General features: G+C 38.6%; 1 protein-coding gene across 5 annotated transcripts in view; it reads right to left on the bottom strand.

Moving 5' to 3' along the window:
- Positions 1 to 16753, bottom strand: part of RGPD4 (RANBP2 like and GRIP domain containing 4) — a 34063-nt gene that overhangs the window by 2755 nt on the left and 14555 nt on the right. For 3 of the 5 annotated variants that reach the window (XM_072849798.1, XM_072849801.1, XM_072849800.1), the window contains 8 exons: positions 11954 to 16544; positions 6288 to 6455; positions 4754 to 4846; positions 3640 to 3836; positions 2892 to 3120; positions 2267 to 2365; positions 1958 to 2100; positions 94 to 367 (listed from right to left, as the gene is read on the bottom strand). In XM_072849798.1, the coding sequence (XP_072705899.1) occupies positions 94 to 367; positions 1958 to 2100; positions 2267 to 2365; positions 2892 to 3120; positions 3640 to 3836; positions 4754 to 4846; positions 6288 to 6455; positions 11954 to 16544 (5794 nt within the window). Of the gene's footprint in view, positions 1 to 93; positions 368 to 1957; positions 2101 to 2266; positions 2366 to 2891; positions 3121 to 3639; positions 3837 to 4753; positions 4847 to 6287; positions 6456 to 6514; positions 10924 to 11953; positions 16545 to 16753 lie in introns of those variants that run through there. The other 2 variants (XM_072849799.1, XM_072849802.1) reach the window with 2 other exon arrangements.

The raw sequence follows: 16753 nt of genomic DNA, 5'->3' as shown, positions 1-16753 counted from the left end.
ATAGCTTTCATCTTTCTATAATCTGCAGGGAAAAACAAAGCCACAGAAACTACAGACCACCTAGAAAAAACAAAAAACACCCAAGAAACTCACCAGCATAATCTGTGGCTGTCCAAATTAAAGCATTGTTTGATGTATCAGAGGGCACCAAGTTCATTTCTTTGGTGATGACGTGGTTTGCACAGACTTTAAGAACTTGGTCCCTTCTCATGAGGACTCTGTAGTATTTCTTCTGTGTATGGAAGAGGATCTTTATCTCTCCAACACCACGCTCCTTCCACTGAACAGCATCTCTGTCCCATCTGTAAAGTTTTGCCCTCTCTTTGAAGAGAATTTCTTCATCTTCTTCTCCAGATTTTACCTCCACCTAAAAAACAGCACAGTGGAGTACCTGTGATTTCCCAGAGAGCTGCCGTCACTGATGATATTAATAGTCTCACATACACTTATGATGATTCTGACCTATTACAATGGAAGATTATTCCATGTGTTCCTTTCTCGAGCACCATATTCACACACCAAAATGAGTAAACATCCAGCCTTTTCAGAATTTAAGAGCCCAACAAATTCCACTGTTTAAGATTAATTATAGCACTGCAATACTACTTTGCCATGCTACGTATGGTTTTTGGTGGTGTTTGTTGGTTTCTGCTTTGGGGGTGGGGTTTTTGTTTGTTTGTTTTTTTGGCATATTTTTTGGTGGTGTTTTTTTAACAATAAAAAAACACTATCAAGTGTTCTGGCAAGTTTCCCAGGAAAGTTTCAGGTTTGCTGAATGATGTGCACACTGAGAAGTGAGGATATAGTACTGTAACCATTCCAGGTGTTACCTTTTGAACTTTGTTAAAGAACTTGATATTTGCATTTGAACAGAATAAACACTGAGAATAACAAACTGACACCTGACAGCCATTCCTCCTCCTCGCTTTATGTATGCATATTACTGGCCGCTAACCTCCTTTAGTTAACACATCTTCCAAAGATAAGGAACACTTGAGAGAACTGGAGAAATACGTGACAAACAACTATTTGTGGAGGGAGAAACAAGACTGAAGAAGAGAAGCAGCAAGTAATGGAAGAAAGAAAACCATAAAGTCATAATATGACACACAGATGAGCAAAGGCATACAAAATTTTGAAGAAGGTGGTTGAAGGCATGTTATGAACCTCATCAGATTTGCTGTTCAAATTACACTGCATACTATTTATTTGTGCTCTATTTGTCTTGCTTAATAATTACACTAATCCATAATTAAATTATATTATTTATAGGAAAGCCAGATGACATGAATATAACATCAGAAAAGTTTGAAATGGTTATTAGGCACACTAAGGCTAAATACCAAATCAAGACACGAACAACTGTGAAGCCTCACTCAGTAAGTTATAAGGCTACCTTCCAAGTTGAAGGTTCTCCTACTTCTTGAAAAACAATTTGTTTCCAAACTAACAAAGTTAGTTCCCTTAGCCTTCAGGTGAGGTTAATTGTACTACATCTTTATTGCTCAGTGATTCTAGAAATCTCTTGCCTAGCTTAGAGTAAAAATTTTAAGTTGGCATGGCGTTCACAGAACTGAATCTACAAGTCATGGATACAAAGCCACAGCTGAGTTGTATTAGCACTAACAGTTATTCAGTTCCCCCCCTTGGTTTTCAACTGTGCTATGATGAATCAGTTTTAGCTTTTACAACTTCTGTGTACAAATTTGCATACTGATAAACACCCAGTCAAGGTATAACGAAATAAACTTTGAAGATTTTAACTGATGCACCAGATATTGCCCCAGTGCTAAGCTAGGATTTAAAACAGCAGGTGTTTCTACATAGGCAGTGCAAGAAATACAGAACAAGGCGCACAACACAGAAAGCAAAGTTAGTTAAGCAAAGCTTTAAAAACTTGCTGTGTTAGAAGACATGCTTATCTTAGTGTTGGTTTATATCCCAGAAGTCCCCTTACCTCTGGTAAGGACACAATTGGCTCAAAGTGGATATCATCACTATGTACCACCTCATCATCACTACCACCTTCATCTTCATCTGCTTTACAGGCTGTCTCTCCAAACACAGCTGCTCCTGTATTCGCCCATTTGAAGTTTTTATCTACAATTAAGATATTTACATTTTAAACTTTGTGTGGTTTCTTCTTCTGGACAAAAAGTTGCAAAAAACTGTTAACTAATCAATCAGTAGAAATTTGGTGCACAAAAGGTATATTGTACAAAGCACAAGTCCAGCTGAGTATCTGTCTCAGACTAGTTTAACTCACCTTTTGAGCCAAAAGCAAAGTCTCCAGAGTTTTTGGAAGCCAGATCTGCAAATGACAAGCCTGCAGTATTGCCGAAACCAAATGAGATGATTCTGTTTTCTATCAAATAAGAAGGGAAAGTCAAAGGTTTTTCTCTGCCTTTCTTAAAGAAAATGTGTTTAATGTTATGTAGTCACAAAAATAAACTGGAGAAGTCTCTACGGTATTTTTCCCTTCCAATAAATTGAAAGTTTGCACGTCACTTGTCATATTGACAGTCATTTATTATGGTTTAAAAAAAGGGCTCAAGACTGTGTGAGATAGTTTCAGCATGCTGCTTCTGTGCAGATCCACAGAGCTCTAAGAAGTCTTCATGCAGTATTTAACAGTAAACTGAAAGTACATCATATGTAAATTATACAACAGACACTAACATTGCTCTGTAGTAGTGCCATTTGAACACACCAGAATTTGATGTATATTATTATTTTAATCCCCAGTCACATTTTTACTAGATTGGTACTCATGCTTCTAATTCAGTATTGGTACTACTTCTCTGCAAGGCAGCAGCTACATTAGATAAAATAATCTACAGAAAAGCATACTTAAGTTCCTACAAAAAAACAGAACATACCCCTGACCTTACCTTGTGTTGACTCTGAACAGTCCAAATCACTTTTTTTAGTTGACAAGTCTACAGGTTTGTCATCAGCTCCTGATAAAGCCTGTGATACATGCACAGTTTCCGTGGTGGAATCTGGTTCTTCATTGTTGGCAGCTGACTGGACAAATACTGTCACCTCACCAGTTGATGGAGTAGGTACTTCTTCCTTACTGGTACAGACTAAGTCAGTTGAGCTTGTGACCTCATTCTCCTGAAATTAATAAAAAAGTAAAGTAATAAGCAAATAAGCTAGAAGAGTCTAGTATTCAAACCATCTTCTCAGGAGACTAAGAACAGTTGCTTTAGAAAAAAAAGAATACCAAGAAAAATTGTTGTAGGCTTTCTGACTTTTTCATTACGCTTAACACACATTGGACATTAATGTGACAAGAGAATGAAGTATCTCTGAAGTAGTATGCTTTCTAAAAAATACTATTACTTTCTGAAAGCAGTTAGTCCTTACATATACACACATTAGGAGTGATTTTACTAGCCAAAGCAGTTTATACTTGAGAACAGCTGTACCTCCTTTCTCTTCCCAAGGAACTTAAGACCTAAGCTTCTGTTTCAGTGTTGGCAAAGACTTGAGGCACGGCCACAAAAGTCAAATAGGTTTTAATCACTGGATGTTTTCGTTCTCACAAGGTGAAAGTTATGTGAAGTCTCACATGTATATGAAGTAATTGTACAAGTTTAATGACAAAAAGTTTAGTGAAGATTTAGTTCTTACTTTCGTTTCTTGAATTTTAACTTCTGTCTGAAAGTCTTCTGGACTGTCATCCTCAGTATCACTGCTGACACCACAGACAGATGTAGAAGGAACCTGCAGAGCTTCTGCTTTATCCTTCTCCTCAGGAGCTGGTTTCTTTTCCCAAGCAGTAACACATTCTCTTTCACTGTCAAATTCACTTTTCCCTGTCATGCCTACTGCAAAGAATAAAAATTAGTAGTAAATAGCTAGAAAGGAAGCTAAATACTGAAGTATTTTTGGCACCTACAGTATAAAATAACCTCATGATAGCCAGAGCAACTTGAAGTAAGACTTCAAGAGTTTTTCAAATAGCATTACTGTTTAAACAGTGGAAGTGAAGACTAACTTAACTCCACTCAGGGTGACTAAAATTAGAAGTTCATCATGATTGCTTTTCTATTTATATCAGGGAATTTCCACGCAATGAGGAAGAGTTCAAACTTGCAGCTGCCGCTACTACTAGCTTCCTTCAAACATTTGCTCATATTTCAGATGGCTCAATATATACCACCTCTTTCTAGCGCGTATCCTCAAAAAATCCCCAAACTTCAGTTCTAGAAGTATCTAACCAGATTTTCAGTTATGCAACACTGAAGTCTGAGGCAAAGCCAAAGTAGACATAAACATAAGCAGCAAATTCCACCTTCTACACCTGTGTCTTTAGTATGAAGACCAAATATGTTTTTTTTTTAATTGAACAATATTAACTCATAAGCTTAATTTAAATTGACTATCTGCAGAAGTAGTAAGTATTCACAGATGTAGACAACTTTTGCCTTGTACAGTATCATGCCAAGCTGAATTCTTCATATTCAGAAGGAGCTCAAGGTAGGAAGACACTTTGATGTTCTTGTTCATAGGCCACCTGAAAAGCACATTTCTCATTCAGGTACCACTTCACTGCTAACTAACAGTTCAACATACTGAGCCTAAAGCTGTATTTTGAGATGCAGCTTTTCTGGTCCCAGCATCAGTGCTTCTAAAAAAATATCTCAGGAAACATAAAATTAATCTCAGTGCCCAAGTGTCCTTCAGATTTAGAGCTTAAAGTTTCTTATATACTGAAACATAAGTATTGTGTTTTAAGACATACCTTTTACAAGATCTTGCAATTTCTTTTTCTCTTCTGAATCGCTGGGATACAGTCTTCCATTAAGTTTCTTAACAGCTGTTTCATAGTCTTCATCTTAAATACAGGAAAAAAAGTAAGTTCTCAGGCATCCTCTAAGTACAGAGAAGCCTGCTTCTGACTCACAAGCCTAGCAAGCATGCATAATTTTGTTTATGTTTTAAGAGTTTCACAGGTCAGCAGGTAAGCTTTCACTTCCTATTTTGCATACATGTGCTTCAGTGTGCTATTGACACTTTTCTCAGCCTAGATTGTTATGGATGTGTGGCACAGGTTGTTTTCAGAAAACACGTTTCTTACTGAGTGATTTTATTAAGAGTACCGCTAAACAGAACTGGGAAGGAAGACTAAAGATCTTTTACATAAAAACTAGCAAGCTCAGATACTTGTGGGAGAGGGCTTGTCTTCTCCCATTTTCTGTTGAATACAATGCTTCAGAACTTCCATTTAACATATTTGCTGCTGAATAAATTAAGAGAATAAATTAATTTAGTTGCATGCAATAAGGTTTGGTATAAAATATTTCCAGTTTTAGCGTTAGGAATTTGCTTTAGAAGAAAAATAAGCCATTAGTCTAGCATTTAGGGAACCCAAGCATGTTCCTTTTTGGTAAAGACTGCCTTGTATTTGTCTCTAAAAATAGTTACAGAAGTAAGCCTCTTGCTCAAATGAGACTAGGCTCAAACATCCGATTATTTAGTCTTACCTAACCAACTGCATTGGTAATATCAGCGTCAACACCCATAAGACACCAGTACAAATTCCCTTTAGTCATTCCTGGGCCTCTGTTGTACTGTTCTGTCTTGAAGACCTGAGTGTACATCTTTGGCCATAAGGAAGATGACAGGATTATTTCCCATCAGTCCAAACAAAAATATTCAAGTGTCTAATGGTTCTGATAGTATTCACAAAGTCATAGAATATCTTGAGTTGGAAGGAACCCATAAGGATCATCAAGTTCAACTCCCTGCTCCTCATAGGACTACCTAAAACTAAACCATATGGCTAAGAGTGTCATCCAGGCACTCCTTGAACTCTGACAGGCTTGGGGCTGCGACCACTGCCCTGGGGAGCCTGTCCCAGTGACTGACCAATCCTCTCAGTGAAGAACCTTTTCCTAATGCCCAGTCTGAACTTCCCCTGAGGCAGCTTCATTCCATCTCCTCGTGTCCTGTCGCTGGTCACCAGAGAGAGGAGATCAGCACCCCCCCTCCGCTGCCCCCCTTGAGGAAGTTGTAGGCTGCGATGAGATCAGCCCTTGGCCTGCTCTTCTCCAGGCTGAACTAACCAAGTGGCCTCAGCCTCCTAAGTCTGGCCCTCGAGGCCTTTCACTATCTTGGTCGCCCTCCTCTGGACACACAGTAATAGTCTGATGTCCTTCTTATATTGAGGTGCCCAAAACTACACACAGTACTCGAGGTGGAGCCACACCAGTGCAGTGTATTACACCCTTTCCCCACAAAAAGGCAACACACAGATCAACTTTGGCACTCCTTACCATCATCATCGTCACTCACATATCCAGGTTTATTCTTGTAACAGAAGAATGTTGAAGGTAGCTTGAGAAAGCCAGCAAGAGCCCTCTGCTCAGGGGTAGGTGTTAACTCGTAAACTATTATAACCTCATCAGATGGAAGATCATCTTCTGACATTGTTGTCTTCTCAGCTTTTTTACAGAAATTGAACAAACCATTAAAACTGAATAATTTCAGAACAGGGAAAAACATTAACCCCACACTGCCATTATTACAGAACTGAATTAATTCCAAGGCAGTTAGAAATACATTTGGAGCCTACATATTTTCTGTTGATCCCCAGGAAACAAAAATCAAAGTTACAGGATGCTAGGACAGAGCATCCCGTTAAAACTTAAGAAATTCTAACCCATGTGCCCAACTACATCCTGTTCCACTGCCTTCAAAATTCAAGTATCAGAAGAGAAACAGGTCTGCATCTTTATATTTTTACAAGGATTATTAAGTCCTCACATCAAACAAAATATGACTATGGAGAAGAGGGATACAGGTGTCATCTAGAGGTAGAGAGGCAAACTTCAGGCCTGAAAAAAGTGAAGCTGTCTACAGGAACATGTCCCCTTGAATTGCTTAAAAGTGCTTTAAATTCTAGAAAAAATTGAACAGCAACTGAAGAGGACTTATTTCACATTACCTATGGGAAATCTGAGCTTTTTTTAGCTAATCTCAATTTCTCATAATAGCCATCGCTGAAGCTTTTATTGTTACAAAAGTAAAGTAATTTTTAGTTCCATCTTGAACAACAAAAAAATATTGCTTTCAGCCTATTTAACTATCTTTTCCAACAAGAACAGATACCACTATCAATTTTATTATATAGCTTGTTCTCTCTCCTTCATCATTACGTTGTCCATTCCACTTGTATTGAAAAAACAGTGCATAATCAAAGGCTAAAGCTGAAAGCACAGCCTAGAGCAAACTGCAGGAAAACATATGGCTATAAGAACAAGCAGACAGATTTGGAAACAAAGATTTGAGTTTATTGTGAGAGAATGAAAGCAAAGAGGGAGGATATACCAGTTTAAGCATCATGTATTGTTTGGTGGGGTTTGTTTGTTTGGGTTGGGTTTTAGCATTGTTTTGAGGGGGAGTTTGGGGGTAAAGGTGTGAGAAACATTTTTTTAACTATAAGAATTACCCCATAAGCACATCAATATCCATGCCTGAGCTGTTTCTAAGAACAATCTGATTGCTTTAGTAAGTCAACCTATTTGTTAACATTCTCCAGGTTTGAGTTAAACTAGTCAGCAGAATTTGAAGGGTGCTCTCAAAAGCTCACTGTTCTTTTCATTAGAAAATATTTGCTAAGTTTGTGGCACAATGTAGTCAGTGGGAACCTAAAGCTTCAGCTAGGAACCAGACTACTACTCAGTTCCTGAGGAACACTGATTTTCCTGCTCATGCAATTTGATATTCATTATTGCAACAGAAGACAAGGACAGAAGTGTAATGTCTATAGACATACCTCTTGATCCTCTGACACAACTGACACACTAAAATAAATCTGCTTTTAGAAGTAGTTTTCCCATTAGTATCTTCCAGTAGATTAAGAGCAATATAAAGAATAGGAAAAGCAAAATCCAAAGTCCTAGTTCAAATGTGTCTTTTTTTGAAGTGTTCCCTCCCCAGCCTTTGCCGCAATTGACTCTCCCTTTGATTATAAGTTAATCATTTCAGGCATTCATATACCAGAGTGTAGCTCAAACCCATTACCAGCACAGAGTCTTGCAGAGTAATCCTTTTTGCTCATTTTTTTTTAGATCTCAATAGCTCTTCTGAGCCTGTATAAAGTAAATGCAGGATAAAATTCTTGAACAGCAAATTTCTAAGTTCATATCATGACAGCAGGCTATAGATGTTTTCATGTACTTTCTCAGAATCTTATGCAAAAAACTCACTAACCCTAGCTGATTTAAGAATTAGGAGTACATCTAGTACCGTGTTATCAAGATATGTAGGTATCCTGCATATTAGCATGTGTTTTACTCACTCAGATTAGTTAAGCAAGTGTCTCAATTGGACTGGGTGAGTCTGCACCAAGTTCACCACAGTTTTAAGTGTGGAGTATTTTGTCTTACAGCCATTAAGGGTTACAGCAAAAAATAGCTTTCCTTAGGATTAGAGAATTTTCAAATATGTATCTTCAACAAATAATAAGTTCTTCCAAAGTCAGTCAGGTAGATGGTAAAAGTGTGAGCTTCCTTTAATCTGAGCAGTATAAAGCTAGCTAGAAGACCCTGGCAACAGAGGATATAGTCCATCATATTTGACAGACAGCATTCCCAAAGAATTATAATGCAGTCTCTTTCAGTAGCCTTTGTGCAAAGTAGCTGAATAAGAGAAATACATTAAAAAGTCACTTCAGATTAATCCATAGGTAAAGTTCTCCATGAAGCTGATCTATCAAACACTGGATTAAGCTTCTAGTGTTCCAAACATCCACTCAAAGTGACAAAAGGGGACACAACAAAGATTAAGATTACAACATGCATTTGCCCTCAGAATATTAAGACTGAGCAAGATGTTCACTGGTTCAGTTCAGTCTGTTTCTACTCACCCTCCCCACAAGAAAGTGAACTTTCTTAATTAAAAAAAATGCTGCAAACAGCTTAAATATATCTTCACAGGCAGCCATGAAAACAGAGCCATGCATACATACAACATATTCTTAAAAGACTGTTGGTTTTGTGATAATAGAACTCTCTACTAGGGGGAAAAATCCACAAAAAACATTGTTAGTATATGGAAGGAACAATAAAGAACAATACCATGCACAACAGTTCTTTTCACTGGTGTATGATACTTTTGCTTTTGTTTCAACTGACATTAAGACCAGGTAGGCCTAAATATCTAGCTAGTCACAATACTGATATTTTTTTCTCATGCATGTATCACTGAATATCTTCTGGATATAAGAGAAAAGCACCAGAGTTTAAACTTTAATGCATGAAACTGACATAGTAACATGCAATTGACATAACTTTGATTCACACCTGTAAAGCATTTATAAAAAGCTCATGACCTGACCTGAGAAAAACTTAAGTACTTTTGCATGGAGGTACAGACCTACTATGAGGTTAAACTTCTTTTGAGTGTTGCTCTAGCACAACTCAGAAGCCGCTCCCTGAAACATTCCCCATGAGAAAGCCTCAGATTATATTTGCATTGTGTAGGCTTGAAAACCTAATTTAGAAAGGACTTCTCAAATTCATTTGCTATTAAGTCAGAGCTGAAAACAAAGCCACCAAAAAGCTACACTGAAGACAATTATCAACTGTAAATAAATCGTTGAGTATATAATCGTATCTTAGTTATCAAAAAAGTAGAAGTGCAGAACAGTCTGAAGTACCAGAAAGGAGTATTTTTTTTGTTTGGTTTTTTTTTTTAAATACACACACACTCCCACCCTTACACACTCCCATTATAAAAACAGGACCAATTTGAGGTAGCAAAAGTTCTTGCATGTATGCATTGGCACAGAATGCTTAAACACTTCCTGTTATGGACATCGAATGATGAAAAAACCTGAATTGTTAACAAACTCCATGCACAGGGATGCCTAAAAACACAGAACAGTTGACTTTAGATCATACATACAGGAGTTCAGTGTTTAAATAAGAACAGCTTCTCCAGAAATACAATTTTGGGAAAATGGTGTTTGGAATTATATTGTGACATTTTTAAACAATCTAAGACACTAACATTAGAAGACTGTCTTGTGCAGCCTAGAATAAAAATTTGCTTTTTGAAATTAAATGTGCTGAACTGCGTACGTTGAGTATGCTTACAGCAAGCATACTTCCAAGAAGCACCATTAGTAACATCTTATAGTGACATATAAACCGTAAAGCTGTAACAGGTTTGGTTACAGGTTCTGAATGTAAACAAATTGGTTACTCAACAAAAGTTTTCTGACCAGCTAAGGTGGACTTCATATTATACATGATCTATATACACATAAGCAGTAGCTAAGGAGTTGGCTTTCTCATTTCTGTGCGCTTCCTGTTTTTAAAAGTGCAGTAGTTAACATATTGATAATCGACAAACTGAATTAAACATTTCCAACAGAGAGGCTAAATACATTCAAGTGTTTTACTGTCTTGAGGTCTTCAAGCGTATTTCATTCAAGTGGAAGACCTCAGGCACTAAGAGATGTATTCTCTAAAAATAACAGGAGAATTTAATTTCTTTAGAAAAGGGGAGTTTAGAGATCCAGTGTGCATGTTCAGTACAACTGTGACGGAGAAGTGCAAGGCAGATACCCTCAGAAAATAAGGCAAAACAGAAGCCAAAAGCTTAAAAAAGGGCCATCCATGTGCCAGCTCATATTAACATACTAAGGGCTAGAGACATTCTCCAATAGGACAAATACAGTAGTCAGACACAAAATTTTAAGTACTCTTCTTCAGCATGCATGTTAATTATAAGGATTACTGAGCCAACTGCTTTGCCACAGTTGGGTTATATTGTCCATGCCTGCTAAAGTGTTTTTAGCACACATTCAGTGAAGTATGTAAATACCTTTACTATCAGGTTGCAAGGAAGATGTGCTTGTCCAAAAGGCCATTGGATTAGATTTAAAAAGGCTAAAATTAAATCCTAAAAAAATAAATTGTTTGGATATAAGTGTTTACCTAGAATTTTAAAAGGGTAAAACAGACTTATCTATGTTCTGGAAGCATTCCATAGTTACATTTCAGAGTAGGAAATTTCATCTGTTAATTCTACAAAAGCTTATCCAACCCATGTGAACAGACTGCAGCTATCACCTTCCAACACGTCACTTTATTATACTTTAGTTAATAAACAGATGGTATGTCTTCATAATTCTGAGACTGGTATGTACATTAAAAAACTATCAACTGGTTAAACAGTCCTGCAGTGACAGGAAGCAGCACATGAAGCCTTCAAAGAGAAGTACTCTACCATTAAAATGCTAGTCAATCCCATTCTTGTCACAAAGACACTTCAGCACATTATAGTGGTCATGTCGCAGCCACAACTTCTGCAAGCACATCTTTTTCAGACAGTGTCAGAAACTGTATAACTAAGGATGTAATCACATGATCTCTTTTCAGGCTAAGGAAAGAGGCTAACTTCTGGTCTTATTTAAGCCACACATCTGAAATTGCAGAGGCCAACAATTAAGACTTTAAAGAGAGTAGTTTTAGAATACCCATCCATTCAATCTTGGGGATAATTCAATTTTTAGCTGAAGCATACATTTGTTGCTCTCACACTTCACCACTCAGAGCAAAGGCCCAGGTACATACACTACCAAACCAACTACCTATTTAAGTCTCAAAAAGTGAATCCACAGCTCCTTCTTTAAGCACTTAAGCCTGAAATCCAGGTACAGCACTTCAGAGTTATAGCTCCTACCTGAAGTCCTCTTTCTCACTAACCAAAACTGCATCCTGCATCACACCCTTCCATGTTTATATGAAAATAATTATGACTTAAAATTCACTCCTTTAGTTGATACTCTTGAGAACTTGTGAAGATGTGGGTACCCACATTAGAACTGAAAGAAACTACATATTAACGAGACAAGACTAATGAATAGCATAGAGATGACTGCTTGATAAGTTGCACAGTTGAATAAATTACTACTTCAGTTGACACTCACCTTTTTCCAGAATTCTAAATGAGAAGTTAGAGGGTCCATCTTGTATTGAAGTAGGCAAGTTGTCTACCTTGCTGTCTAGAGGCTTCTGAGGAACGCTAGAGCTTTTTGGTGGTTCAGAGACTTCCAGTTCTTTCTCTGCTGTGTTCTGAGACATTGGAATATGGTCTTCACTCTTTCTTGGAGGATTAAAGCTGAAGCCAAAGAGAGAACCAGTGGCTGAAGTATTTCCAAATGTGAATGTCTTTGACTTTTCATTACTGAAAATGCTCTTGACAGATTCAGATCCGAATACAAACTTTGGAGGAGAAACCACTGTTTTTGTTGGTGTTTCAGAAGAGTTTGACACATCTGCGACCTCTACAGTTACATCAGAAGTATCATCACCATGGCTGAGGTCAGTTCTTTCTCTGGTAGTTTCTTCAAGTACAGCTACAGCATTTTTACCACACGGAGATTCCTTCGGCGTATTGGCACGAGAAGAAAGAGGTGTTATCAGTGTGTCTCTCTCTTGGGCATGCTTCGCTTCATCAAAAATTTGCTTAAATGAGTCTGCAACATCTTGCAGCTTGAATCGCACAGCTAGCAGCTCTACTTTCCTTTCCCCATCTGCAAAGTCACATGCAGTCCATACCCATGCTCTATCAGATCCTTTCATTTGTTGCATATTCATATCTGGTGTTATTCTATGATTGGCACAGAGTTTTAGTACCTGGTCTCTTCTCATTACTATACGGACTTGTTTGTTGTCATAGTTCTGTAGTATCTTGATATCCCCAATACCTCTCTCTTTCCACTGATTAGCATCTTTGTCATATCTGTAGAGCTTAGCTCTGTGACTGAAGACAACTTGCTCATTTTCCTCACCACTGGTCACTTCCACGAGGTCAGGCAGAGGTACCACAGGTTCAAAGTACTGTCCATCTCTCTCTTCTTCTTGAGTAACATCAGAATCTTCATCTGTGCCTACTGATGTTCTACTCTGGTTCTGTTTGGCAGGGGATTTGGATGGGCTCAAGGCAGATTTAAAGCTGAAACTAAAACCTGTGGTAGACTCTCCAAATCTAAACAGATTTTTCCTTACAGGACTACTTGCAAGAGGTGATGCATATACAGAACTACTTACACTATCGTCCAATGCTTCTTCACGCAAGTCATAGTTATCCCATTCCAGAGTAGGCCCGGTACTTTCAGCATGCGGCTTTATAACCAGATCAGAAGTACTGCTGGCACAAACAGAGTTCACATTTTCCTCTTCTGACAGTTTCGTTTTGTCATCTGTCAGAAAGGTTTTGAGATCTTTTAAGCCACACTTCATTTCTTCTGCTTTCTGTATAAGTTGAGCTGTCCTACCTGTATCAACAAGTTTATGGGGTGTCTGCAGTGGTATATCTAGTAGTAGCCTCTGACATTCCTCGAACTTCTGTTTGAACTCCTCAGCCTGCTCTGGTGTCTTAAATTTTGCTGCCAGATGTTCCAACTTTGCATCACCATCAGAGAAGTCATTGGCCATCCACATCCATGCTTTGTCTGAGCCAGACAGCTGTTTCAAGTTCATTGTTGTCGTTATCCAATGATTTGCACACACCTTCAGTACCTGCTCACGCCGCATCAATATTCTTACTTTGCCATTAACTTCATTTTTAAGAATCTTCAGGTTGCCCACCCCACGTTCTTTCCACTGGCTTGTTTCTGGATCAAACCTGAACAGCTTTACTCTTTGGGAGTATAACACTTTCTCATCTTCCTCTCCTGTAAATGGCTCTACTTTTTCAGGCATCTGAACTATAGGTTCAAAATGGATATCATCACTGTCCTCTGTCTTATACACATCATCATCCTTCTCACCAAGGTCAGCAGATGTGTTTGCTTTGTGATCCATTTTAGAATCTTGCGAAGAAAACAGCTTTTCACCTGTACCTGAAAAGCCTTTGAAGTTAGGGTCTTTTTTGCCGAACTGAAAGCCTTCCCCAGGAGTACTTTTTGCAAGCTCGGCAAAAGTAAGTGTGCTGCTATTTTGCCCAAAAACACAGTCACCTTTTTCCTTGTTTGCTGTTTCTTGAAATTGGAATGTAATTCCACTATCTGAAGGCAGTTCCTTTTTGTCTTTTTCATCAATGCTTTTTAAGCCACCAGTTGTATACTCTTTGGATGGCTCGTCTTTCTTAGTGGTATTTTTACTAGACTCCTGTATCCCAAATTTAAATCCAGCTGCAGGCACTGGCATCGAAAAGCTAAATCCTTCCTTTGCAGACTTAGCTTCAGTATCAGAAGGAATCTGAAACGTAAATGATGGTGTCTTGCCTTGCTCATCATGGCCAAACTTAAAGCCCTCTTCCAAGAAATCACACTTAAAGTCTGTTGTTCCTACAGTAGATTCAGGTAATTTACTTTTCAAGCCAGAAGTAGGAGTTGATGAAGAAGCACCAGCAGGCTTACCAGATGGATTTGGTGTTTGGCAGGCCACACAGGCTGGTGAAGAACCTTCATTCCTCACAAGACAAATACTACAATCCCACTGCCCTTCCTTTTTAGTAAAAAGCCCTTCAAACCCATTTTTCTGTGGCTTACTTGCATCAGCAGTGGAACCAAACCTGGGAGCAGGGGATGCCTGTACAGTAGGTATAGACACATTTGGTTGACTTTGTGACTTAGGATTCTGACAAGAACAACAGTTCACATCTTTTGCTTCATTTTGGACTAGGCATACAGAGCACTCCCACTGACCTTCTTTTTTAGAAAAAGCAGTTCCCAAGTCATTTTGAACAGCCTTTGGAGCAGTAGCTTGGCCATGTTTAAAGGAAGTTTGTTGACCAGATACCACTGTATTAGTTTTGTTTGGATTCTGGCAGGCAACACACCTGGAGGCAGTGGGTTCATTTCTTACCAAACAGACACTGCAGTCCCATTGACCTTCTTTTTTAGCAAAAGCAGATCCAAATTTGTCCTGCACAGTGTCATCACTGGCTTTGAAACTTGCAGCAGAGTCAGTTAATGGGGTGCCATGTGTTTCCCACATATCTGGATTTGGACTTTGACAGGATACACAATTCTTTGCAGTTGCTTCATTTGGAACTAAACATACTTTACACTCCCATTGATCCTTCTTCAAGAGATGCTGCACACACTCATCAGAAGGACAGATTAGTGGCGCTTCCTTTCCAAATGAAAAGGTCATAGGGCCAGATGCAGTCGATGTAGCTGTAAGGCTGCCTTTGCTATTGGATTCACTGCTCACTCCATCTTTCGCAAACTGAAAGCCAAAGTTCGGGGTCCCAGAAAAGGATCTGCTAGGCTCCTTAATGTCCTGAGTTGTTGTTTCTCCTGCAGTCCCACTACTCTGAGTCACAGATGTCTCAACATTTGATCCCAAGGTTTTTAAGATATTCTGTGCCTCCTCAAACTTACTTCTGAAAAGCATTGCTTCCTCAGGTGTTTTAAATCTAATTGCAAGCTGTTCTGGTTTTGGCAACTCATCTGCATAATCTAAAGCATGCCATACAAATGACCTATCCGATCCAGCATTTGGAGTTAATTTCATATCAGTATTTATGTAGTGATTTGCACAAATTTTCAGCACTTGGTCCCGTCTCATTAAGAGACGAAATTTGCCAGATACTTTATGTTTCAGTATTTTCACATTTCCAATACCCCTTTCTTTCCATTCTTTAGATTCTGCATCAAAACGAAAGAGCTTGGCTCTGTTGCAGAAGAATTCTTCTTCATCTTCCTCACCTGTCTTTACTTCAATCTTGTCAGGGAGTGGCACCACAGGATCAAAGTGAGGACCATCATCATCCTCATCTCCACCATGGGTGCTTCCTCCCTCTGTTTCATGACTTCTGTTGGCCAAATCCAAATTTGAATTCATAAATACAGGCTTGCTTGGTTCTTGGACAGTAAACATATCGCTCTTCTCAAAACCCAGGTTTTTGTGCGCATTTTGTTCCACGGTTTCTCTAAAAGAGATGCCTGGAACATGTTTATTGGCAAAATTGAAGACATTTCTTTGACTATTTGTGTGATCATTAACTGGCTTTTGTTCGATGTATCTGTCATCCTGTAAAGGTTTATCAGATGTCAGAAGACCCAAGAGGCTTTCACTGCTATTAAAAGCTGCATTAGCAGGCTGCGTTGCAACTTGAAGAGAAGAAAAGGTAAAGTCTCCATCATTAGACTTGAAGTTAGTATTGAATTTAAAAGTTGTTGGCTGACTCGACTGTGTTGGTGTTGGCAGAGATGTTTTTGATCCTTCTGCTGTTCCTGGCTGTCCAATTTTAGATTTTGGAAATTCTATCACTTTTGATTCTGCAGGCTTTAAAGTTGGTGGTGTGACCGAACGCTTTGTGAAATAGCCTGGTCCAGGCAATGGTGGATTTGTGCTTGCCTGTGGAACACTGTAATTGTAGTAATCATCACCTGCACGAGGAGAAATGAGTCCAGTAGCAGGAGAATCAAAACGCAGAGGTGTGCCATATATTTCTTGGGAAAACATACAAGCAGAAGCGTTTTGCAGAGGTGGTGTATGCATCGGTTGTTGATAAGCATATATATGTTGCTGAGGTGCAAGTCTGTTCATGCCGTAGACAGGAGCCTAAAGAAAAAGCAGAAGACAATTGCTTTGCTTATTATGGTAACATAGAGGACAAAGTCTTACCGTGCTGAAGCCCACATAACATGTACTCTTAAATGCAGGGCATACTTTAATATGAGTTTAAATCTAAACTAATTTTAACTTAGTTTAAACTGATTAGTTTAAATCTTGAAGGGCATCTGAAAACAAGCATTGAAAAAGGGGCACAA

The sequence above is a fragment of the Ciconia boyciana genome, chromosome 1, assembly GCF_034638445.1.
Source record: "Ciconia boyciana chromosome 1, ASM3463844v1, whole genome shotgun sequence".
NCBI classification, from domain to species: Eukaryota; Metazoa; Chordata; class Aves; order Ciconiiformes; family Ciconiidae; genus Ciconia; species Ciconia boyciana.
This window is presented reverse-complemented; position numbering and strand designations above follow the sequence as displayed.